This window comes from Myodes glareolus, chromosome 15 (genome assembly GCF_982192425.1).
Source record: "Myodes glareolus chromosome 15, mMyoGla1.1, whole genome shotgun sequence".
NCBI lineage: Eukaryota > Metazoa > Chordata > Mammalia > Rodentia > Cricetidae > Myodes > Myodes glareolus.
The window spans coordinates 73,284,415-73,311,519 of NC_142040.1; the positions used below are offsets into that span (position 1 = coordinate 73,284,415).

The 27,105-nt window shown below is 46.5% G+C and overlaps 1 protein-coding gene across 3 annotated transcripts in view; it reads right to left on the minus strand.

The window, feature by feature from the left end:
• Positions 1–27,105, minus strand: part of Adcy2 (adenylate cyclase 2) — a 350,815-nt gene that overhangs the window by 14,949 nt on the left and 308,761 nt on the right. Inside the window, exons 19-22 of one of the 3 annotated variants that reach the window (XM_087897018.1) lie at positions 20,997–21,081; positions 15,566–15,724; positions 9,081–9,227; positions 6,968–7,075 (exon numbers count right to left, since the gene is read on the minus strand). In XM_087897018.1, the coding sequence (XP_087753144.1) occupies positions 6,968–7,075; positions 9,081–9,227; positions 15,566–15,724; positions 20,997–21,081 (499 nt within the window). Of the gene's footprint in view, positions 1–6,967; positions 7,076–9,080; positions 9,228–15,565; positions 15,725–20,996; positions 21,082–27,105 lie in introns of those variants that run through there. The other 2 variants (XR_015735023.1, XM_087897019.1) reach the window with 2 other exon arrangements.

Here is a 27,105-nt window from a genome sequence, read left to right on the forward strand (position 1 = left end):
TGCCTGAGTCAGACTGAAGCAGACTCAACTCCGGAGTCTCCAGCCATTGGAGATGTGATTTCTAGGTGAGCCACTTAGCTTCTCTGAGCTGTGATTTTCTTATTTATAAAATAAGAAAAAAAATTAAGCATTTTATAGGGCTTTCGTTAAGATCAAAACATCTGTCTAATTGGACCTAAAACAAGTCATAAATCATGGCTAGTACTGGGACCTCAGCCAACTATCCATGGCTAGTGAAGCCATGGATCTTAGAGGACAACTTACGACCATAGTGTCACTAGACTAGAATAATTCCTAATTGCATTATAAATAGCTATCCTTATATCTATAGCTAAGCGTAGCTGTTATTCTTCATCAAAAGAACTTCTCTTTGTAGTAGAAACCATTGCAGAAAACCACAATTGATCAAAATTCAGGAAAAAGCTGATCCTGTGGGGCTCAGGGCAACGAACGCATCTACAACACAACTTCTGCATTTGAGACTCAGGGAACAGCGAAGAAGATGTGGGGCGATATTGTGATCAGGAAGTAAGTCGCTGTGAGATTCTACTTTCTAGAAATGACAGAGAAGTGTTGACCATGGTACCATGACAATATGACTGCCTAAATAAGACCTGAATAATGACATCACCCAAGACATGCTAATGTGGAAGGGGAAATCCCATGGGACCTCACCCCTAAACAAAGAAATACAGGTAACCAATGATTACTGAGAAGAATTAGTCCTCCCCAGGGATGAGCCCCTTAACTGGTTCTCCAACAGCAAGTGGTCAGCTCTGAAGTCATATGCATACAAGCAACACCAAACAGACTCAGCAGGTTGTATTTAAAATTTATTTGTGTGTGTGTGTTTTATTATTTAATCATAATAATTAAAGAAAAGTGGCCGTGAACTTGAGAGGGCGTAAGCAGAGAACATGGGGAGGTATGGAGAGGGAAAGGGAAGGGAGAAATTGTGTAATGAAGCTTTAGCTAAAATCTTTAACAAGGAAACGAAAGGATAGAAGCACAGACACAGGTGGTCCACTCAGCCGGCATCCCTGGAGCTTAGCTAGGGTGTGTCTAGTTCCATTAGGGATAGTGTGGAGAAGCCCATCACCTCACCTGGCGAGAGCAACATCCAGGAGGGGTCTGCAGAAGAGCTATCTTCCCCTCACTGTGACAAACGCCTGAGACAAACAACGTGATAGTTAGTAAAACCGCCCTCTGCTCTGACCAGCACAGGGAAGCAGGCCATTAGCTGCAGTGGGCAGTTGGGCTCTTGGGACCTTGAGGAGATCTCAGCAGACACCTGGATGCCTCACTATTCTGCCAGTGAACTCCTGCTGGCATTTCCTGTGCTCTCTGAACCCCACTTTGAAACCGCTGTACCAACTCTTCATTTCTACACTTTAATCTGAACAGCAGACATCAGTAAAGGCCCTTGGGCTGGCCATGGTGGAAAAGATTTCATCCTCTGGGTAACCAACAGGTACCTAAGATTCCTAAGGATCGAGCTGGGTGGCTCCTAACCTGGGCTTTTAAGGAGCAGAGTGGTGGAGGTGGAGGTTGGGTGAAAGTGTCTCGAGCCAGTCCCTGCTCTCGCTAATGATGCCCTGGAGGAGTGAGTGCATAGTTTCCCAGGGCTCACATGGAGCCTGAGGGTGAACTGCAGTGGTGATGGTGCTGGATGAAGCTAGCTGTCCACCAACAGACTGGTATCAACCAAGCCTCCATCCTAAGCCCTGATGCCTGTGTGGTTCACATACAGTAAACAAATTTATTTATTTTAAATAACATTTGAGTTGCATATTTTAAAATTAAAATCATTAAAAAGAAGGCATGGATGCCAATGTTAAATGCAAAACAAGACACTAGTACTTGCACCCCGACCAAACAAGAAGTCCCTTTCTTTCCTGCACTGCTCTCCCCATCGGGATTTGTTCCAGCCCCGGCCGGATGTTACCTCTTTCCAAACCTGTTGCTGGTAGAGGTTTGCTGAGCTATTTTTAATTATGTATCAAAGCTGGAGGCATTGTTCACTACAATAGGAGGTCTCAGGCATGGCATTCAGTAAGTTTTCTTCCGTGTGCATTGTCTTTGATTTAAGTTCCTGCTAGAACTGGTGGGGGAACAGATGGAAACTGGTCAAGTAACTGCTACCAGGGGTAACATGGAGGGTCACTGACCAGGTAGGGGTAAAGCAGGGCTTCCTCTGCAGTCAGAGGCGGAGCAAGGGAGGCTGTGCAGAGCAGCAGGGGGAGGAGAACAAACCACTTCTGCTCCCTGCTCTTCACTGTCACCAGAAAAGCCACAAAGGGTGGGGAAAGATCACTCTGCAGTAAAATGGTCTTCAAAAAGGCAACACTCTGCAAGTCAAGAAAATTACCCCCAAACTGCCGGTTGGCTACTGCAGGTTGAGGTCTTAAAGCCAAGGAAAAGAATCAACATAGCTTGCAAGGATGGGACTTGGTGGAGACTGAGGTCACCAGGGTAAGAGGAAAGGCCGAGGAGATGGGCAAGCTCCCAGTTTGGACACCTGGTAGACTTCCTCAGGGGACATTTGGTTGTCAGGGCACACGTCACAGGATGATGGAGCAGGCTGGAGTTCAAGTCTGTTCTTTGGAATGTTTGCTCTCTTCACAAATGCCTGCTTCTCTTAAAAGCTACAATCAGCTCTCAAAGATAACACAAGCTTCTAGTGACATTGTCTTAGTGATTTAAATTAGAATTCACCATTTCCTCTTAAAAACACAAATAAAGTCGAGCAGGGGCTGATACCAAAGCTGGGCCCAGCTGAGCGCTGACAGGCCCCTTTGCATGTAATTGGTGGGTAGATGTAGTTCTGCAGACAATGCCGAGGCAATCTTAAATAAAGTCCAAATTCGAAACAGCCATACTTCTGATAATTTTGTTTCTTTTTGGATTTAAGAAAATCCAACTAATTCTTTAAAAAGTCCACATATTTTGCAAATTGAATGTTTGGCTATGAAAACTAAACATCTGGTCAAATAAATATATTTTGTTTATAACTTTAGAAACAGTATTAAGCACATTTTAGAGACATGGCATTTTTTTTAAGAAAAATAACTAACATTCGTATTGACATTTATCAAGAAAGCCATATTTTATCTCACAAAATGCAATGAACTTTGCTTTTCAGACAGAAAGCCATCTTTGTATGACCTGCTGAGATTCTAATTAAAATTTGTAATCACAAATGGCTTGCATTGGGTAGAAGTCTCCTGCATGGATATGATGGCATATAATATTTCATTTATGCCCCAGAAGCTCTTATCTCAGTTCTGCCAGACGACAATGATATCATTAGTGGAAAACTGTCTGTACTGCCATTATTAGCACTTTTATTGCCGATGGAGACCATGGAGTCTATTAAATATTCTGAATAGTAAATGCCATCTTCCCAAGAGTCTCAGGAAAAGAGGTTTATATATAAGGAGCCTTATGAAATGAAATATGTTCTCCCTTTATAAATAAGGAGACAGATGCAGAAAGCCAGCTGCTTCTGTCCAGGCTGAAAGCCATCACTGGTGAACCACAATGCCGACTCAGAAGCAGGATCCAGACCAGGCACAAGAGTACATACATGTTCAGGGATATAGTTCATGAGGGTAGGGGGACGGGGCTCTGAGCAGAGAGGGAGAGGCTAAGGCTAGCAAGAAGCGGAGAAGCCTGAAGATGGCGCAGGAGCGAACACCGCAGGTGAGGAACATCAAGCAAGGGCAGAAGAGTGGAGAGCAAGGCAGTGTTAGGAGCAGCTGTATAGAGTTCTAGACAGACAGACAGACAGACAAGAGGCCTCCCCGCCCCCTTTGGACACTGGCCCACAACCTGCTCTATGCGTCTCGCTCTCATTGCGAATTTCGTCAAGTCTGTGGCAGCTCTTTGCCAGTCTCTCTAACTGTGGAATGTTCCAGAGAGTTTGTCATTTCACCTTTGGGTTGTGACAGCCCTCACCAGACATGCCAAGCCTCTACTTTTGGATTCCTGGCCTCGGTCTGTTGCGCTCAGTTGTGTCAGGCCACAGGGACTCAGACAGATGGCTTCTTACAGTGCTATGCTGGGCATCTCAGCACCCGCAGCAAAGGAAGACTGCCTGTCCACACATTAGGATTTTCATGTTTAGTAGCTAAGGTTTGCCAGGTCAGAGAAGACACTGACAAGATCTGTTTGTTTCTATTAGATAGAACAGAAAGTAAAAACTTACAAAGAGTCCTGCCTTGGTTATACACGAGATACTTACATTTAAGCAATGCTGCACTTAAAAACCTCCATTTTATATTTTACATTTTTTACTTCAACACATTACTGTCGTATGGGAAAAGACAACCTGTTAAAAACGGGCATGACCGTGCACAGGGCTGCACTGCTCTCTCACCCCAGGCTCTAAGCTGGCTTGGGAGGCTTCTACTGAGCGTCCAAGGGTAGGAATCCATTAGGTTTCTTTGACTTTGTCTCCTTCTTTTCCCCATCAATCAATTAGTACAGCCATTAGAGTAAGTCTCGGAAAGAAATCAGCTGACGAGGAGGACACATGGCCCATCTAGTTAGAATAATTAGAGAGTTTTCTCTACTGCTGGTGTCATGGTTTGAACGAGAATAACTCCACAAGTCATAGGCTTGAATGCCTGGTCCCAAGAGCGTTTGAGAGGGACTAGGAGTGAGGCCTTGTTGGGTACAAATGAGGGTAGGCTTCGAGGTTTCACAGGCCCATGCCATTCCAGTTGGTTCTCTCTGTCTCTGTCTCTGTCTCTCTCTCTGCCTCATGGTTGCTGTTTCAACATGGAAGCTCTCAGCTCCTGCTACAGCACCAGGGCTGCTGGCCTGCTGCCAAGTTCTCTGCCATGATGGTCATGGAATTACACTCTAAAGCTGTAAGCAAGCCCCTAGTTGAATGTTTTCTTTTATAAGAAAAGAAAGCATCTATTCACAGCAGAAAAAAACTAAAACTAATACAGCTGGCTGGTTTCTAGTGGTTTTTTTTTTTTTTTTTTGATCAACATGACTCTTCCATCAGGGAAGAGGGACTCTCAATTAAGAAAATGCCTCCCTCATATTGGCCTGTAGTCAAGTATGTGGCAGCATTCTCTTGATTGATGATTGATGTGGGAAGATCCAGACCACTGTGGGTGGTGTCACCCCCGAGCAGGTGGTCCTAGACGGTATAAGGAAGTGGACTAAGCAAGCCAGTAAGCAGAACTCCACCACGGCCTGTGCATCAGCTACTCCTCCAGGTTCCTGCCTTGATTTTGACCTGATTTCCCTGGGTAAAGGATTACAAACTTAAGATGAAATAAGCCATTTCTTCCTCCAAGTTATTTTTAGTCATGGTGTTTCATCTCAGTAGTAGAAACCCTGGGGTACCTCTTCTTGAGTCAGGAACCCTCTTCCCACTCCCTGTTCTTTTAGGATGGGAACAGACCTCCCTGATACTTCATGAGAATTTGTTTTATCAGGGCCTGGGTTGCCTCTCAGTTCTTTCAATGGAGGTGTGGGTGAACTGAGAATGTGGGACTCAGCCCTTCCTATCTGTGAATTCCCACTACTTTCAGGAGACTGTGGTTTGGTGGGTCCTGTTCCTCTGTGCAACACCCATCCTAGAGCTGGCTGCGTGTGAAACTATGCTGAATACCACTCAGGATGCCTACTCTCCTGATAAGGTGGGAACCCAACAAATCACACAAATTTGTCTACATTAACACAGAAACAAAACACGGCAAGAGAAAAATCTCTCCCACTCCATCATAATGAAAGAGATATCTAGATAAAGGGAGCCATTAAAGGGTTAGGGAGAAACCTGATGCTAGAGAAATTCCCAGGAATCCACAAGGATGACCCCAGCTAAGACCCCTAGCAATAGTGGTTAGGGTGCCTGAACTGGCCTTCCCCTGTAATCAGATTGGTGAATACCCTGACTGTCATCATAGAACTTTCATCCAGTAAATGATGGAAGCAGATGCAGAGATCCACAGCCAAGTCGAGCTCTGGGAATCCAGGTGAAGAGAGGGAGGAGGGATTATATGAGCAAGGGAGGCCAAGATCATGGAGGGAAAAATCTATAGAGACAGCTGAACCAAGCTGGTGGAAACGCATGAATTCTACACTGGCAGCTCTGGGACCTCCACTCCTGCAAGTGGGAGACAGTTGTGTAGCTTAGTCTATCTGAGAAGTCCCTGGCAGTGGGACCAGGCTCAATCCCTGGTGCATGAGCTAGGTTTCTGAAGTCCATTCCCTATGGAGGGATGCCACGCTCAGCCTTAATGCAGTGGGGATGGGCCTAGTCCTGCCCCAACTTAATGTTGACTCCCCATGGGAGGCCTTTCCCTTTGGGAGGAGTGGATGGGAGGTGGGCTGGGGGGGAGGAGGATGGAGAGGAGGGGTGGGAGGGAGAACTGTGGTTGGAATGCAAAATGAAATTTAAAAAAATATATAAAAAGAGAAAAATCTCAACTCCTGGTTGACTGAAGATACTCAAAGGTCACCGGCTTTTTTTTTTTTCTATCACTATTTTTCTGCTAAAGAAGCATACTAGTCAAATGACTCCTCGTGACATATTGCTTTACCCACAGGCAGAGCATTCTCAACCCTCATCAGAAAAGCTTCGTTTTGTAGTAGATGGGAATTAGTGAAGAGACCCAGAACTGGGCACTGCGTAGAGAGCGGGAGGCTCTGGCACACTCAACCTTAACATGTCTATTTGCCGGGGATCAATCAACTATTAATTGTTTCATCACCTGTCTATTTACCTGGTATCAATCAACCACTGATTGTTTTATCTTCTGAGAATCAGAGAACTCTAAGGAGTTTCCAGAGCTCCTTTTTTTTTTTATTCTCTTAGGACTATGAACATTCAACTTTGGGCAATACACAAGGCAGAGTTCTGGGTCCCTGAGTAGCTGGTTTGGATGCGGGGGGGGGGGGCTCCTAGACACAAGCATCCTTAGGCAGTTGACATGTGTGCACCTACCTGGGCGTGCTCCTGGCTGGGCACAGCACTCAGACCCGTGGCTGCCATGTATGTGCTACCGATGGTCTTGATCTTCTCAACACCACTGAACTTTGGCTTGGAAAGCAGCTGCAGAACAATGACAACCATCGTTATTCAGCCAGGCGCTGACCTGAATCCTAGGCTCTACCGAGCCATTTCTGGATCCTAGGCCACAGTAAAGGGCATGTCACTCTCCCACCTGAGCATGCTGGGAGCAGACGTCTTCATAAGCACATCACCTTGGACGGGAAGAGAACACAAGGATGTGCTTGTAATGCACACAGATTGCCTGTCAGACTCAGAGAAGGAACCAGCATAAATTACGATGCAGGAAACAGGCTGCAAATAAATCTCCAATTCCATTTGTGTAAAAGGCACAAATACAACACCGATTCAGTGTGTAAGGTCTTCCCTGCAGGGTCTGCAAGGTTTTGACAGCTGAGCACTTGAAGCGAGGAGAATAAAGATCCCCAACTAAAGACTTCACCCTTCCATCAGCCCCAATCTCAGCTGGCCTCAGTACCAGTTACAGGCTTCTGTATTCACCCTCATTCTGGTATGGCTGAAGCTGGACAGAAGCCATGGGAAGCGGGATGGGAGAAGACTCTGGATGGCAGGCTCAAATGAACAGCACCCATCAAAGACCAGGAACATTTTCTGGCTGCTTTCTTGTTACTCTGCTAGTCAGAGACTACTCTTCCAGGCTTACTGAAAAAAAACCTTCAAGCCTGTGAGGAAACCCTTGTGCCACATAACCACACAGCTTCTGGCACTCACTCGTCAGGACCGGGAAGCCTGCATCTTGCTGCAGGCAAGCTGGAGCTAACACACCACTGTGTCTCACTGTACACATGGTATAAGAGCAGAAGGCTTTGATTGTCATGACTCCTCCGTGAACATCTGGAGGGAGCTCACGTGGAGATGGGGTAGGGAGATCACAGGATCCAGAAGCCACTAGGAACTGCACAGCTCTGAAACCATCATGCTATACAGTGTCCTTGCGTATGTCAAAGCTTCATGAATCAGGACGAACACACTCACAGATGACAAATGTCTTCTGTTTTGTCTAATATTGATATGAGCAGAGCAGCTGCAATGGCCTTGAAATCACAGGTGTGGGTTTTTCTTTCTTACTAGAAAATAGGACATATTATTCTCTAATAGAGAGAAGATTACAAGGTGAAAAATGATACCTATTTCGATGTCTAACAATATGCCATGTCCCCTCTGGAAAGTGATATAATACCCACACATGTATTGCTTTGTCAGCAACAAAGCACGCCATTCATATACAGCTCAATTTGCTGTCTGCCAGAGGCCTTGAAATGGACAGCGATGCTGATAATCTACTGCAATAAATAGATTGATTATATTTTTCATATATAAAGGGTTGAGTAAGTACTTTTCTTGGAGGTTAAGCCTTTCTAGAAAGTCTTACTAATGACTTAAACGCAGATTTTAGTGGTTGTCCCCTGCAGTGACATTATGTTTAAAATAAAGTGTATTTTCCCCTAAATTATCCAATAAACAAGGCACAGAATATATGTCTTGAGCTCAAATTACCAAAAGTTAGGTGGTCCCAAAAGCTTGTAAAAGAGTTGGGGACAACCTCTGTTCCCACTGTTAGGAGACCCGTAAGAGGAATAAGCTACAGAACTATAACATGCATGTAGAGTGCCTACATCAGCCCCATGTAGGCTCCCTGGTTGTTGGATCAATCTCTGTGAGCCCCTATGAGCCCAGGTCAGTTACTCCTCACATTGGGTTTCCTTGCCCAGCCTTAATACTTGGGAAGGTGCTTAGTCTTACTGCAACTTGATATGCCATGTTCTGGGGATAGCCAAGGGAGACCTGCCCTTTCCTAAACAGGAATCAGGAGAAATGGATTTGGGGTGAGAACAGAGTGGGTGTGGTAGGGGCAGGGTGAGGAAGAAGAAGAGGGTGGAGAAACTGAAAAAAAGGAAAGAAAAATTATTTGGAAGGACAAGTCTGAAGGCATGATGTCACCGTCCTGAACTAATTTCAACTGTATAGGAAGCATACGCTGTGGGGCTGGGGCATCCCTGCTCTTCAGGTAAGCCTCAGCACTTACATCATCAAAGTCAGCAATGATCTCATTCAGGAGCCGAAGGCATTCCAAGCCTTCCTTGTTCACGTCTGATTCCGTGTAGAATTCCTTGAAGTCTGGGATGGAGGCAAACATGACACAGACACAGTCATAGGACTGGTGGTACAGCTCCTGCCGAGAGAGAGAGAGAGAGAGAGAGAGAGAGAGAGAGAGAGAGAGAGAGAGAGAGAGGACGTGAGCGTTCATTGGCCTCCACACAGAGGAGGGCTTGTGGAGATGGCGATGCCCGCGGAGAGCAGGACCCTCCTCCTGCCGGACACACAGACAGTACAGCCACTCAAGCGCTGCTTCTATTCAGGAATATCCATCTCTTTTAATAGACCCCTCTCCATTCTTCCCAGAAGATGCTATTGATACACATGCCCTGTTTACCTGCAATAGCCCAGTCCTGGACCCTCCCACAGCTACCGACGAGACAGAAAAACCTCTCAAGGGCAGGTACAAGTCCCAACAGTCACCAACTATCAGTCGGAGTCCTTGAGTAAAACCTGTTCTCTCTGCTTCAGACAGGTGTACTCTATCAGAGGCTAAGCTAGGACAAAATGCCCTTCAGCCAACTGAAGGGAAGTAAGAGCCATTCCTCAAAGAACAATGCTATCATAAAATAGTGTGTTATGGCCTCATCCTTTGGAAGTAAGTCTGTTTTCCCCTCTTTATTGGGTCTTGCAAAGAAGATAAAACCATTCAAGTGAGTCCTTCAATTGCACCAGAATGAAAGAATGGAGACCCTCAGGCCACTTATTCACATAGCCTGAAATCCCAGATGCATCTAGTTGAAATATCCTTCCACTTCAAGTAGAGAGAGACTCCAGTCTTTTGTGTAAGGGCAGCAAAACCACAGCATCCTGCCCTCACAGTTTCAAGGCATCTCCATTGTTCCCTCACTGTATAGATACCCTCAAGTTCAATGGTTTCAGAAAGAGGGGGGCTGTGGGTGGGGTCATCCCAAGTGCAGAGAACCTGTCTGCAGCACAGACAGCACAGCCTGGCACACTGGGGTTTACAGTGCAGCATAGGAAAGTCTCACTTGGCCCCGAAGTGTGAGGAGACTTCAGTTAAACCAGACAGCCTGCCTCTGAGTGGGAGCAGCACTCCAGTGGCTGGTGCTGCTCATGTGCCCGGGGTGGAGGACAGGGTGCCACTCTGTGCACATCGCCAGTGAGCTCTGCTCCCCCGGCAGCTAGGCCAATCCTTTGGCAGGGTGCACACTTAAAGAGCATCATAATTCAAGGTTGAGGTACCTCTCAGAGGGACATTTTTTTTAATACCAAGTTCAACCTCATAATAAACACTTCAGGGCATGGCAACCCAAAGGAAGGCCACAACAGCTTCAAGGAAAAGGAGATTCATGCCAAGACCCTATTCCCAGGACCTCCTGTCTCCAAATCCGTGAATGCTGCAAGAACAATGGCTGTTCTTCCCGGCACTCAGTGTGGCTGAGTCGGCCTGCAGCGCAGATCTCTTTAGAGCTGTTGCGTGAACTGAACTTCCTATCCTTTGTAGACGACTTGACGTATATGAGACTCCCAAGGCCAGGTTCTAGGAATGCTGGCTACTGCTCGGGTGTCAGGGCCCCAGAGAAGAGATAACAGCTGGGAGCCCATTTTGGTTAAGACCATTTAATGCGAGTCCTAAAAGATGCACGGACTCTCCGCTTAAGGCTAAGGGGACATTTAGCAACACTAGGAACCATTTTCTGTGCACTATCCCCTCCCCTGACAGGCATAGGTGGGTTAACAGCCATCACATAGGGAGTGCCCATTTCATGATGGGATGTTCACCTCTGTGAACACAACACTTTCATTAATACACACAGCTGCAATCCTATGAAGCCCATGTATTGGTTTCTCTCTACAGATAAGGAAACTGAGGCACAGAGCAATGGCATTAGTTGTCCAAAGCTACAAATTCCTCATGTAAAGCGGGTCTTGTTCCTCACACCCTGTCAGTATTCCTTCTCATCCTCGGTCCCTGAGAAACACCCAGCCTCTTGACTTTCCAACATCCTGTCTGTCTAGTTCTAGTCCCAATGACTCAGCCCTGTGGACCTCGTCACTCAATCATACCTTCTTCTTGGCATTTTCAAATGTCAGGGCTCACTATCTATTTCCTGAGTTTCCTGGGACCATTCAGAGCCCTAAATCAGTCGGTACTAAGCCCTAGGTTATGGGAGGGGCCCCACTCTGCCCTTTCAGTAAGCCTCATTTTCACGACGGTCTCTCCTCTTCCAGCGTCTGGTCTCCTAGTCAGTTCCATACAGGTCAAAACCTATAACTGAGTTTCGATTAGAGCAAGCACAGGCTCGGCCCACTTTTCAGTGCTTTCTTTGAGAGACAACGGCTTATGTCCGTAGTGTCACAGCCCAAGAGTCCCTGTAATGCCCTGTTCCACAAACATGCATACAGACATGTACCCATACAAACACTGTAGAGAAATGACCAGGTTTATCAGGGACACAGACAAGCCAATGAAATCCATTCGTCCCCAAAAGGACTGAAGTTCGGGGAGATAAACAAACACATGTAACATAAAAGTAACTGTGGCGGCTGCTGCTTATGCCCGGCATTGGCGATGCGTGGGCATCTCACCGGGCTGGAAGGAGTTTGGTGTGTTCTACAAAGTTTCTGGAGTTTGGTGCCATTTCCTCTTCCTGGTCTAAGCTATTTCACCAGGGCCTCTGGTCTTGCCCATTACTCTACATTTGCGTGTATAGATTGTTTACTGCTGTGATCCTAAACTGTCAGTTAATGGCTAATTCGTTAGGGGCTCCTAATTAGCATCTCCTGAAAGTGCAGTGCAAACCAATCTATTGTTCTCATAGATAAGGGATGCCGTGGGCATTGGGCTGGGAGTCAAAGTATATTCCCAGAATGTCTGCTGATCAAGACTTGGCTCCCTGAAGGAGGCTGCCTGGATAAAATTACACATAACCCTCTTCACCTGGATCCTCAGAACAGGGTCATGCAGGTGAAAAATGCAGTCCTCCCATCTAATCATGAGAATTAGCTCAAATGAGCGTTTAAGGAAACATCCCAGGTCTGCACAGTGGAGGGGACCCGCCCCTGAGGGCTCATCATGAGCACTCTTTCTAGAGGGCAGGTGTGTGGGATGACCAGTTTCAAGAGGAGCAGCAAGAGAGTGTGGGTGAAGCTGGTTTCAGAGCAAAGCATTCCATGCCAGGCAAAATGAGTGACACTCATCAAAGCAGAAGCTTCCGGGAATCGTTACAGTGATTAAATAATTCTTGAGCCCATGTTTCCGAAGACAGGTTAACTCCTGCTTGATAGAGATGCAATGGGCTGGAAAAAGGACAGACCGGAAGGACCTTTGTGGATATATGTGATGACAAGCGGTACCATTTCACCAGGATGTTTCCCCAGAAAGTTATGGTGTAATGGAGGATGTCCAAAGCACCGGTACCTGCCCCCAAATGCAACCATTATACATACGCCATGGCAGAGAGGCACGGGGAAGCTGTTTCCCTGGTTCTGGTCTTACGTGGGTGGGTGAAGGACCCTGTGTGGTACTCTGTGAAATGCCTGCCTTTCCTGTATACAGGACTGTGTAAGAATCTCATGACACATCTCCCAGACCAACCGCAAAGCCAGTCAGCCCTTTCTCCACTTATAAACGGTAGGACCAAGGCTCCGATGTGGAAGGCTGCAGACGTAGATAACACTGGGGCTGAGGGATGAGGTCACGCTGCACAGCTCCCGGCTCCTTCCTTCCCTTCTCTTACTTTTCTCGATTACTGCTGAGACAGTGCTGACTGTGTCAACTTATCTGGGTTGAGGAACACCCGGGGAAGCTGTGCGGCACCCCGTCGGCCGTGTCTGTGAAGAGGCTTTCGGATGATTACAGCATGAGGGCTCTGACCTCACAGATGAATTAATCCCTTGGTGGATCATTCTGGTCATTCCTGGAAGGTGGTGGATATGAGGGGTGAGGCCACCAGAGGAGGTATGTCACTGGGAGTGTCTCCATGGGGCTACCGCATACTCAGGCTCCTCATTTCACCCGGTCCTTCGTCTCAGTCATGGACTGAGTCTTTCAAAACCACGAACAAAAGTGGACCTTTCTTCTCTTTAACTTGTGCTCTGGTATTTCGCCCACAGGGACACAAAAGGGTTAATGAAGAAGAAGAGAAACTGCTTGGAGGCTTGTGTGGAATCAACACACAGGGAGGAGAAAGGGAGGGGGCTGTACTGCTGCCCTGGCCCAGGATGCTTCAAGGAGGGACAGTCCTGTGCTCTGGTGCTTCCCTCTGGGTCCAGGGTTTCCCTCCAGTCCTCCCACGCAGCCCAGAATCTTCTTCCCTGTCACCTGCCGCTTCCATTTACCAGTTTCTAGTACTTTCTTTTCAGATTCAGGGATCTCTCCCTAACAGCGGCCTCCCCAGAGCCTGAAAGCCACACTCCTGATACATGTTGACAGACAGACTGCTGTGCCCTGGCGTGGACATCCTGTCCTGTCCATTTCTGTGTTTCCGGGAGCTCGCATGGCCACAGCAGAAGCAGGCTAAACTTAGGAACTGAATGAGAAGGATCAGCGAGATGGCCAGTGGGTAACAGCGCTTGGTGCACAAGCCTGTAAAACACATGTCAGTGGAGGGAACCAGCTCCCCAGTGCTGTCCTCTGACCTCCACATGCACACGTGACACATGCACACCTTCACTTTACACACATCAGTCACAGGACACACAACGATAAATAAATAAAACCCGGGAACAGCCAGAGGTATAAGAAACTCCCGTATCACTAAAACAATTTTTTAATTTGTGCAGTGACTTAATTCCTTGTGGTTTCTGAGAAGGCTGCTTAGGTCAGGGGACACAGGTGACAAGAAGGAAAGCATATTTTGATGCTTTGGCAGGACTACTACGCCCTGCAGCCCTGGACGTCTCGGTTGCTGCCCCTCATATGGTTATTTTTTAATTGTCCACATCAAAACTTACTTTGTTTGTAAATTACAAGTTCGCTTTTCTAAGAATACATCTCTGGGGCATAAATGCAATACATTAAGCGTCATTAAATCTGCAATAAAATCAACACGAATTATAGTATCAGGGGGGAAAAGGCATAAGGAAAAAGTGGTGGATGGGAACCACGAAATGTCTGTTTCTAAAACCTCTCCATTCTCAGCATGGGTGTAAGCGGCTCCAAGCTCCTCACAAGAGGATACACAGCAGCCTGTTCACCCAGGTTGCATTTATCTGGTAATGAGTTCATCCGTCCAGTTTCCCTCTGCTGCCTTCATAATCCTCTCCCAAAGCTCAGCACAAATCTCCTGTGGAGAAGACGGCTCAGCCGTCTCTGAAAGCGCAGGGCATCACGCTGGCCATGCTAGCCTAATACTTGAAATTATGTCCAATTGTGGATCTGTCTGCCTTCTCTTGCTTTTCAGCAATATTTAAAAAAAAGTGCAAACAGCAGAACATTTCATTGCCCAAGACACTTGCACATTTCAGGGACACAATCTTTCCAAGTTCGCTGAGCATCCTCAAATGCCCACTTCTCTCCATTCAAGGTGGGCAGACTCAGGTCTGTGGGTGCTTCTATGGGAAGCTCTTATATCTGCCAGTCTCATAAATTAGCTCATTGCCCTTCGGATTCCAAGGCCTTGAAAGTCTCCTGAGGAACCCGACAGCATGGCTCTGGCTTATTTGGGCCTTCTGACCTGGACTCTATCACATGGGTATTGGAGAAGAAAGTTCTCTCTCCTTCATGGTTGGGGAGAGAGATGTGGTCAATTAATTAGGGGGCTTATTTGGGAATGCTGAGCCTCTTAATATGCATTCAGAACTCCCCATGCTTAAGGAAGAAATTCTAAACTGCAATTGATTGCACATGCGTGTGCCTCTGTACATGCCACGGTGTGAGCATAGTGAGGTCAGAGGAGAATTAGTGGAGCTGGCTTTCTCCATCCGCCACGTGGGCCCCAGAGACTGAGCTTAAGTCATCAGGCCTGGCAGCAATCACCTTTACTTATGAGTCACCTCACCAGCCTGGAAGAAATTCGTAAGAACAAATTATTTATTGCTTAGATATTAGAAGACTATTTTTGCGAGACATGGTCTCACATCATCCTTTCCTTACTCAAGGACAGCCTTGGCTTTGTTGTGTAGCTGAAGATGGCTTTCAACTTCTGATCCCCCTGCCTCCACTTCTCACACGCTGAGATCACAGGTATGAGTCATCCCATCTATGAACTCAGGACCCCAAGAATGCGAGGCAACCATTCTAGTAGCCAGGATACATCTCTTCGCTTCCCCTGATGTCTCTATGGATAGTCAACGTCCTCTTGAAATGGAACACGTCAGGTCGACCGCGGGGGAGGGGGGGGGCGACACACACTGCATATCCAGTGTATAGCGCACGGTGGCCCCTCCAGAGGCCACCAGCCTCCAAGCCCACCCTGACCCCGACCGACCCCGGGCTGCCCATCTGACCTCGTTTTTCAGGCTCCTGGCCAGGAAGTGTTCGGCCACGTGTGCGGGAAGCACGTTCTCCAGCAGCACCCGGTTTAGGTTTTCCATGGTCTCTATCTCCTCCCGCTCTTTTTGGAACTTGTTCTTCCACAGGAAGTCTAACCTACAGTAATATTCACTCTGTTACAAGAGGACACAGAGGTGAAGAAACAATAGGCATCTTGTCCTGTCAGAGTGGAGGTCATAAAGAGAAAACAAAACAAGAAGAACAAAGCGCCACAAAACGGAACGGCCGCCCTCCCCACAGAGCCCGCCGTCCCACCCAAGTATCTGTCAATCACCCCACAAAACAGATTTGCAAAGACCAGGCTGAGGGGTGTGTGGGCCTCGGCAACAGGGGCCTAGGGGCTCCGTAGGCTGACAAGTTAGTACAACTGTAAGCTCCCCTCTAGGTTGCCAAGAGTCAGCTCGAGCTACTTTTTAAGCAGCTTAGTAACATGAAAATAATGAATAAATAAGAAATTCATGGTGCTTGCTAGACAATGATTTGCACCACAGAAGAAACACTTTAAATTTGTGGTAATTTGTCCTTAGAATTTGCAAAGCCATCTCTCCTACCACAATTATAGAGTTGCTCATTATAAAATATGGACTTCTGGTTTATCACTGCACTGTGTATTAAGAATGGCAGGATATTATAGATAAGAGTGGACGCTGACATTACTGAATTAGAAAAGGGGCCACTGGAAAAACATTCATGTTCATGACTTATCATGTATTAAAATATAATACAAAAGTATATCAGCCAGCTATGATTAATATTGTAGAAATGGAGAAACTTATTAGCTGACAGTGACCCTCTGTCCTTGTCAGCATTTCATGTCTCCTGTGATACACTGAGTGTAACGGGACAGCCTTGAGGGGAACCTGTCAAAGACGGGCTTCATGGAGAGCGCGACTTTCAGCACAGGGAATAAGTTATTGACACATAAATGCAATGGAGAGTGGAACTAGGCATTTGCTGCTGTACTGGTGTGATTAATTATAAAAATCAAGTGCACACACACACACACACACAAAATCAAGCACAAGTAGCGATTCTAGAAAACACCCACACTTCAGCCTGACAGGCAACAATCCTTCATGAATCAGTTTGATCCAAACTACAGAGGACACATCAAGAAGCATTTCCTTCTTTGGTGTAGCATTTATTTTCACTTCGCACAGTGAGACAGTTTCAAAAACGAACCTATTAGAAGTTTTATATTTAAAGTCAAATTTCTCACACACCGTATTAATAGACACTGTGCCATTCACCAACTGTAAAAGCCCCCTATCTTGGAGAATGCAACATCTATCTGGAATCTGTAGGCAACTGGGCAGTGCAGTCGGGTTTTAGCTAGAGAAGCAGGGCATGGTGGGGTATCAAGAAGACACGGGGGAATACCCAAAGTCAGGCACAGATGAAGGCAATGTAAATGAGACCACCTCCCAGCCAACTCAGGTAGTATGCCTGCTGCTCCTAAGTCTCAAGGTTCCCATGAGCCACAGCAAGAGGCTGCTCAGGCGTTTTTATGGCATCACAGGCAAATACTTTCTTAGTCTAATATTGGAAGGACATCAGTAATTAGGAAGTATCTGCTAAGTGATTATTTGCTGATGTTTCCATGTATCTATACATCACATATATGTCTAACATCTACAATCTACCTATGTGTCCACCTACATACCTTCCTGCTACAGTTTGGATGTGATTTACATGAGTCCCTGACAGGTTCAGTGTGGTGATGTTGGCACGGAACCTTTAAGACATGAGGGGTACTTTGATGGGAGGTCCTTTAGTTACTGGAGGTATCTCCTTTTAAGAACTGAGATTTTGAAAACTATCCAGCTTTCTATTTTGTGATATAATCCTTCCTATCACATACTTGTAGTACAATGTGATATAATCAAGATGGTTTTCACTACTGCCGAGAGAGTGCCAGGACCTTGCCCTTGAATGTCTAAAACTTTGAGACATATAATAAACTTCTTTTGTTTACATTGTAGTCTGCCTGTCTGTCTGTCTGTCTATCTATCTATCTATCTATCTATCTATCTATCTATCTATCTATCTATCTTCTATTTATCTACACATCCACCATTTATTACATCATAGCTCTTTTTGCATATGTTAATTATGTACTCAACCTACAGTATCAATATCAGTCAATCATTTATATCTATTTATGCATCCACAAACTCTCTAGCATTGCGCTAATCCATTCACCAATCCAGGTATCCATTGAGCCACTTTCTCAAGCAATAAAAACTGCTTTAGATTCTCTCTTCTGTGTATAAGCACTATTCACAAGAGAAACTCATGCTGAAGGCCATAAAAGGAAAATAAATGTATCTCTCTCAAATCAGCAATGAATTGAACAGTGTCCCAAGAGGCAGTACCAAGCCCTGTATCCTCAGAGTCATGACTATTATCTTACTACTTGGACCTATGCATATGTTGATATATTTGATGAACTTATCTTGGAGTTAAGTTGGCCTTAAATTCAATGGTTGTTATCTCTGTAAGATAGCACGAGAACATTATCTTTTACGTGAGAATAGAGATTTGATACAGAGCCGTGGGGATGGCCATGTGAGACGTTAAGCAGAGAGCTAGGACTAAGGCAAGGTCTAGGTGACTATGGGGCGGGCAGAGCTGATGAGAAAGAGCGAAAGAGCTCCTTGGTCCCCTTGAGGAGCACAGTGGGAGCTCTGCTCAGCCTCCTTGAGCCACAGTCTCGCTCTGTAAACTTCCTGTTCCTCAGATAGCACCATCTCTCAAACTGTGTCAGGCAGGGAGCGTGTCCCAAGTGTTTGGCGAGCCTCAGTGCTGTGTCACAATCAGCACAGCCTCATAGCAGGTTCACGCTCTGCCCTATTTCCAAAACTCACCTCGAGGAACGAAAGAGCTTCCTGTCTGCCTTCAAGGGCAAAATCAGGGATCATGGAGGGGTTTGACTCATCTTTGGGTTCAGACACCCGAACAAAATGTCATCAGCCTCACTGAGGGATCACGGAGACTGCCCTGTTTCATGCTAGGAATGCACCTCAATTGCTACCCAGACTTGACATGCAGCATGCTACAGTTTAAACTAGAGGAAATATGGGATTCTTTCATATTCTTAATTTAGCCCTTCATTGGCTAAATTAGACCCATAAACTAGATTTTTAATACAGCAAGTATTATTGTAGATTTTGTACAAAAGACTGGAAAAGTTTTCTTTAGTTTTCTTAGATGTATTTATTTTATGCATATGTGCGTGTGCCTACAGAAATGTCTGTGTACAATGTGTGTGCCTGGTGTCTGTGGAAGCTAGAATAGGGGCACTGTATACCCTGGAATCAGGTAAAGATGGTTGTGAGTCACCACGTATGTGTTGGAAACTAAACCTGAATCTCCTGTAAGAGTCAAAGTATCCTTAACTCCTGAGCCAACTTCCCAGCCTGGTCTGTGCTCTCCTTAAGCTTACATAACTAGAGTGAGCGTCAGGCTGCTGATTTGCTCGGAAAGCAAACACATCTCTATTGCTTCAGGAGAAGGTGGCCATGGGTAAAGGGGACCACACACCCGTGAAGGTAGCTTGCAAAATGCCTATACTTCTATGTCAGGGTTATGGATGCCACAGCCCTTGGAGATCTCATGTAAGCACAGGCAGCTGTGTGTAATGTATCTGTGATTTGGAAAGGATGTGGAGGCATAGCTTCTCTTATCCCAGAAGACTCTTCTGTAACAAATCATCCCTGTGCTGGTTCTGTACTGAGGCCTAGCCCTCAGTCCTGGCTCGCCCTGGTATTTCCCATGTACCTCATGCAGACGTGTGATTCACAGCCCGAGGTGCATAAGTGACCACAAAGAGCTACTCCACCCTTTAGGGAAGCAATGCCTTTCCCAGGTGTCTGGGATGTGAAGCGCAAGCATCACTATGGCATAGAGAAAAAAGGATGGCTTCCTATAAAGACTCTTTTTCACAATTATGCCAGCTGATCATATTTTGAACGCTTACTTATTTAATTCTATCACAAAGTAATAGATCAACTGTCAGTCAATTGACCACAATCACAGAGTGGTACTGAATGCTGGCCTTCCCCGTGGCTATTAAAAATGGGTTGGTGGGTGGGATTCAATTTGGTTCTAGCATCTTAGAATACTCTGGGATGGGAGGTGATCTGACTGGTGATTATTAAAGAGACTTTGGACATGGCATCAATGGCATGACACGGAGAAGCAGGTGGGGCGCTGAGGGGTTGCTATTTCCCCATGACCACCTGGCGCTGTCGCACAAGGAAGCTCAGTTCTTTTCTATGTAATTTACTGGGTAAGCCGGGAAGCGCAGGGGTAAGGCTGCTCCATGATTGAGAGCAGCAAGCTGGTCAGTAGTGAGAACAAGCAACAGGCAAATGATCAAGTCACAGGAGAAGTGGGAAAGAAATGAGTCCCAAAAGCAGACAGGGTGTTACAAGGGTAAGACAGAATGCAGAACGAAGAAATGCCGACACCGAAGGTCTAAGGGGGGGGGTTGAAAAAGGCTCACACAGGGGTTGAGGGCCCCAACTAGCTGAGCCCAGGGACTGCCATACTGCTAGCTCCCAGGAAGCATGCAGCTCACCCTGCTTAGGTGTTAGAGGACAGTCCCAGAGATTGCATGCTAGCCAACGAAACAGACTCTGCCCAGCTGTGCAGCTGTACTACTAGAAGGGAGACTGGAAACCAGACTGAAAGTCACTTAGTCTGTGGGGATTCGCCAGTGTTCAGTGCTTTTCTATTGGTTTACCCATGTTAAAGGTTCGGTGCCTTTTAATCCAAGTCATCCATCGCTTCACAATGCCAACATCCTAGGCTTTAAAACAGATATTGGGGATAGCGCTGCCTGGCTTCCAATAAGTCTTCCAGTCACCAGCAGCTGACTTTGTGCATAGGCATAAACATGGTAATCCTTAAACTCCACTATTCGTAGCCTCTCCCGCGAGACCAGGAGCAGGCAGAGGCCCCAAGAATGAGTAATAGTTTCATTTGCACCAAAAAATGAAGTTTTCTTCTCTTCCTTTTTTTTTTTTTTTTTTTTTTTTTTAAAGCAGAGAACCCTGTTCTGAGGAATGGCTGCAAACAAAGCAAAGGTGGCATGCTAACTCTGGGAAGAAGTGTGCTGTTCACTGTGACCGACCCACACAAGGGTCTGTAGTTCCAGCTGTTTGCAAAATTAATTGATTAATTGATTCCTATCTCTGGGGTCCTGAAGTTTGCCCCTAGTGGACAAACAACCTTTTCCTTTGTATCTGGCCCACACCTTGGGTGTCTACGCTTGTCTAAGTAATTAGATGATCCTGATTTTGAAATTTTTTTTTTAAAAAAACATAAACATGGCTAAAGCGCAGATCTGCACCTCAGGAGACAACAGAAAGAGCGTCTTACCTGTCTACCCAGAACGAGCAGCGTGACGAAGAATATAGAGAGGGACACGGAGCCCATGGTCTTCAGGTCTTTCCAAATGCCTGGTCTATTGAAAAAAACAAACCAACAGGCAGACAGACAGATGGACAGACAGATCACAACACAACAACACAACATGCATACAGGGCTTAGAATCCCAGTACTGACAAACTCTAGAGTCCCCAGTGCATTTCCAGATTCCGTCCCAGTCAAATGCACATCTCAAATATATCACAAAACCCAATTTGCATAAACACAACAAAAGGTCGAAGTCCACATGTTGAGGACGCAGTAAAGGAAAACGTGCAAATTAATACAGATCTTTGCTCTGCACTGAGCTCTAGCAGATACTGCAGGAGGGACTCGAAGAATACTAATCCAATGCTTATGGGATAGAGATTGATAATTGGATGTAGGGATTCTTGATATTTCCATTATTCCTCTCAGGATGAGAGGAATTTGAAATTGTTGACTGTGTAAGATATAAAAACGAAATACGGAAGTGAACTTCTACAAGTCCCTCTTGCTTGTGACTGACAGGTGCAGTCTCCTGTAACATTCTAGCAGATGCACACTCCTAATACGTCTGTGCAATTCTGCACCACAGAGATAGGAATCCTGTCCATTGCTAATCAACCCGCAGATCCCAGCCAACACTGGCAATTCGAGGTTAGCTGGGCTGCGCCTTCCCTTCTCAGCGCAGCAATCAGGCAACACCTCCCGGCACATCTGCACTGATGCAGGGAGACATCGACTGCAGTTCCTGGCAGCGCCCTGCATTTTTCTGGCACGCCACCTCCCCACATTCGAGTGTAAGGAAGAGCTGGAAAACAACGGGCACTTCGCGCAGACGCCGCCCCACGGACAACGTGGTGGCTGCCAACCGCTTTATTCATTTGCTTTGGGAGCTTCCAGTTTTCTCACAGAAGGTTCGGGGCAAGTGAGATCCTACGAAAATGGGACGTAGCTTGGTGGGCTCTGAAGTAAGGGAGCCAGGACTGGGACTGAGCTGTGGAACTTTGGAGAAACCCTTGTGAATGTCATCCCCATCTGTCAAAGGTGATATCAATGAAAATGTTAAGTCGGTTAGCATACGCCTGGACGCAGACCGACCCACGCACTCTTTCTAAATGGCACTGCTGATTTCACCATTCAGTGTACGGTGACAATGGAAGGAAATAGCTAGAAGACAGGGGAGCAGGAAGCCAGCAACTCTCACAGGCAGAACGCAACATGAGGAGGGACGGGAGGGCGGGTTTCTGCAGTGACCGAAGCTCTGGTGCCTCAGAACTCTCCAGAAGGGCAATCTGTGCTTCTGTGCTCTTCCCTCTGGGTGACACCTGCTGTGGCTGTCAGGACGCTGACCTCATTTACCACAAGGATGTCTCAATTTCTCTGAGAATCAGGAGGAGGGCACAGGGCTGCTTTTCTGTCACTGGAGCTGATTTTATGGCCTGGAGTTCTTCTTGGCCTCAGGCAAATGTGACTAATGGCACAGTTTAAATGGCTGGGGAAAGCAGGTATCTAACAACTATGGTGACATCAGTGAGCTTTAAACTCAGTGTTTTTTTTCCTCCGCATTAACCACATAGACACCATGAGGACTGGTTAGTAAGAGCGGCACAGCACAGCCACCACCCCGGGAAGGTACAGGCTGGGTTTGCATGCTTGTGTTACCTTAGCTTTGCAAGCCACGGGGCAGAGACAGAAATGACAGATTCCCCCTTCCAGCTACCATTCCTCGAATACCAAACTAAGAATAGAAAGCTAGGCACACAGGTCAGAATTTTGCAATTTTTTTTTTCTTTCAGAGACACAATAAAGATTCAATTCCCTTAATTCCCTTTTGATCTCTCATTAAGAGACCCAAGCCTCAAATACAGAGACAAGAAAGGGGTCAGGGTCAGGCAGGGTCTTCTTAGGAATTCGGAACCTGGTTAGGCTTTCATTTAACACATAGAGAATGCGTGTAAACGAGCCATTGGGATGCTGTTCTGGGGATGCCTCACACAGATGCCTCATGAGTAACTTGGCAAGGGAAGGGGTTGACACCATAGTTCCTCCTGTCTTTCAGATCCTCCAAACGACTTAAGACAGCAGTGAGCTGGAGGTGGGAGAGCAGCAAGGGGAAGGCTTTCCTCGTTGGTCTTGGAGAGTCAAAATACAGACTTCAACACACCTTATAAAAAGCCGCACACAGCCTGCAGAACACTGGGTGCCAGTAGGTGGATGCCCCCTCTGCTGTGAAACTCCCTGTCCATCACGAAGGACTGGATTTTCTCAAAATGTTCTTTCAAAAGTATCTTTTACCGAGTAAGCAACCTTACTTAATGGTCAACCTGTTAACTGTGGACTGCCTCTCCATAGGAGCGGACACTTGTAGACAAAGGACTCTGGGATCCTTGAAATCTGAAAGCTGAATTCACACGTGAAGATGCATTCTGGGGTTACTCTTGGGTCGCTGCTCAAGAGCAGGTAGTTGGGGCTGGCAGCAAGGGGCACAGATAAAGCAAACTCTGGATACATTCCTGGGAGTCTGCTCCACTGTTCTCACCTGTCCGCTTCCTACTGCAGCGGCAACAAAGGCCCTGTCGCCGAGTGGCTCCAAATAGAACTGTGCTGTTTCGTAGTTTTGGAGGCTGGGAGTCTGAAGCCAAGTTGCACTTAGAACAATTCCCCTCGGAAATCTAGAGCGTCCTTGTGTCCGTCCAGCTTCCAGGGCTCTCTTGGGCTTGCTTCCATGTCGCACCAGGGTCCGACTTCACCATCGCTGGGCGACTCAAGCATCTGTGTCTGTCTCTTCACCAGGTCATAGTCTGAGAGGACTGCAGCCATTCTGGGCAAGAAGCCCACCTTTGATCTCACTTTAATTTAATTTTTATCTTCAACTATCTTATTTTCTCATAAGCTCACATTGTAAAGTCCTGGGAATTAAAATGTCAATGTATCCTTTATCTTTTGGGGGGTGGTGTGTGGAGTGTCATAATTTGAATCATTGAATCGGTTTAGCCATTTATATAAAACGATAGTTCTCATACATTTAACTCAATATTTGTTCCTCTCTGTTCCAAATCTCTCTCTCTCTCTCTCTCTCTCTCTCTCTCTCTCTCTCTCTCTCACACACACACACACACACACAATGATTAAGCTTTTTTGATCTCCTCTGGTTGGATGGTGGGATGTCAGGTTGCAGCATCACTAGCTGTGAAGCCAGGAGACGCAGCCAGTGTAATTTTAAATGTTTCTGACAGATTTCCAGCAGGACAGGGCTGCTTCCTTTCTCTGCACGGGTTGGACTCTGGGGGCTTGGGCCCCACACATGCCTGTAGTCACACACTAATATGTAGCTGGCTGGCCCTCAGCTTGAGGCTGCTAATGAGCAATCATTCTGAACCTCAAGGTTTAGGAATCCAAACAGACAAAACACTCTGATAAATGAGGTGAGAACAATGGAGAAACCAGTTAGTGAACCAGTCAGTGTCTATCCCATGGGCAAACTGCTCTGATGAGGTACACAGGACATTTTCATTACTCTAGGGAGGAAAAGCAACCTGGGCATATGGACACAAACATGATCTCATGAGTGCCGAAGATGCTCCCTTGGTACTGGGGGGGGGGGGGCCTTGCTGAAGACTGAAGCTACACCCAGATCTTGCAGTGAAAACAGACACTGGGGTCAAAGGGAAGATGAAGGGTTACCGTGACAGAGTCCAGAAGCTGAATAAGAGAGTGTATTGCTGGGTGTGAGATAAGAGAACAAAATGGCTAAGAAGAGGGACATAGTTCTGGGGCTGTGACAAGTTGGCTACCTCCACCCCAAATCCTTGAGCGACATATTTAAGACACCATTGTCTTGATAGTCTTGCTTCTAACACAGCTGACTGTAACAGAATAAACTGCAAAGGTGGGTCTAGCCAGAAGCTTCTGCCTATGAAGCCACACCACAGGCAAGGGTCTAAATATGGGTTCACCCAGAAAGACTGTGGTTACATCTTGGTGGCCAGGTGAACTCTCTGACATGGTGCAGCTATGAGTTAATCAAGTGCGAATGAGAACAGAGAAATTAGTACTTGGCAGCACTTGAGTAAGGTTGCAGGGCAGTGACAAGTGACGAGCAGTTAGTGACAGCCAAGGCCAGCCACTAACAGAACGCAAATCAGAGATGGATTAAGGTTGGAGGCCAGTGACACCGGCCAAGTGACCAGCAGCTGGTGACAGCCAAGGCCAGCCACTAACAAAACATGTATCAGAGATGGATGGACGGGGGCTTCAACCACCCCTAGCTGGGTGGGTATCAGGTGAACAGGACATGAACATTTCCCTGCTGGGGCTAGGGGTTGCCAGCACAGAACACATGGCCTTCTTTTCCCATGATGCCCCTAGAACTAAGCAGCCTCAGTAGAGCTCACCTTAGCCTTTGTCCATGTTCTGCCACAGCCCTGTAACCCCAGACAATGGACTTTTCCAATGACTTTTTCTTCCACTCTGGGAGGTCCCTTTCATTTTTCCCCAATTTCTATTTCTCTGTAATTCTACTTAATAAAACTTGCTTCCACATTTCAATTCCCAGACGAGTCCTTGCCTTTAGTTTTCCTTCATGTGAGACACAAACTCAGAGCCACTATCTCAGGTTGATCTTTGTGATCTTTGAGCGTCTGGCACTTTAGGAGCCTGGGCCAAGCATAGTGGGGCTGAGAAAGGTCCTGTCACTAAAAAACTACTACACACCATCACTTCTAAAAGCTTCCTATTTTGGGAGCTAGAGAGATGGCTCAGTTGAAATCATGTACTATTCTTTGAGAGGACCTAGACATAGTTCCTGGCTCCCACACAGCAGCTTGGAATTGTCTGTAATTCCAATTCCAGAGGATCTGTCTGACACATTCTTATGGCCTTCAGGGGCATCAGGCACACAAATCACATGCATGCGCACCTAATGGCTACTGCCTCTCAAAGATGCTTGCTGGTTTGAGCCTCTCCACTGGGATCCTGGAGAGAGAGCTGATGCTGAGGTTGGGAAGGTGAACCCACACAGATAGACACGTCTAGAGATCACAGACCAAACTTATGTTAAGCCCCCAATGTGTCTGCTGCTTAGGTGTTCATGTACCGAGCCACCCACAAAGCTCTTATTTTTACCGCACCACAGTTCTGACCCAGTGACTGAGTCTGCAGAGTTCTTCATGGCTCCTCTGTTGGAACTCCTCACCCTCCATTCTTCTCCATAGATCAAAGCCCACGTCTGGCCTTCCAGTGGGGTCACCTAATGGCTACTGCCCATGAAATGATAACTACTGTCCTGGTGTGGACATGGTCTCACAGACAATATGCAAGACTGTTGAATGAACCCGGATACATGGGAACAACTCATTCTGCACCTTCCAAACATATCCTTCCCGTGATGTGATGCAGAAGAAGCGTTTATCTGGTGCCGGGATGCTGACCTGTCACAAATGGACCATTAGCAGCACACTTGCCCCATGCAGTCTGATGTTTCCTCCTGAAAAATCTTGCCACATTCATGAATTGGTAATGACACCTTTGATGTCATCTTATGAATTATTCAGTAGCAAAAGCTTTCTAGTGCTGGCTTCTCCTTCCTTTGCTAGCCCTCTTGGAAAAAGAGAACTCAGAAGAAGAGGTGAAGATGCCAACCATTTGCACAGCCGTAGAGACCTTCTCTGTGTATTTACCACGATGGATGTCAAGTATGGCTTAGTGAAGGCCCCATGACGAAGCATGTTGGTGAGCCTCACATGCCAGCTGTGTTCATTTGTTGGCACGGTCATTAAACAGAGATGGCCCTTCTTCAAACTTTCTTTTGAGCCACCTGGACTCAGGGAGCTGCAGAGGCAGGAAGTAGATGGGTGGGTGGGGGTTCATTATTGTCAGTGTTTGGGACCTTTGTACTGTTTGGAACACATTCTGATTATATTTATTCATTGTATTATTTATTCATTCAGCACCAGGAACATGCCAGGCACAGTTGTAGGCATAGCAGTACTCATGGGTCTGACTAGATTTGAGAGAATTAAACTCCTCAAGACTGTGTGCGTATATGTGTGTATGGCTCTTCCCCTCGCTCTCTCTC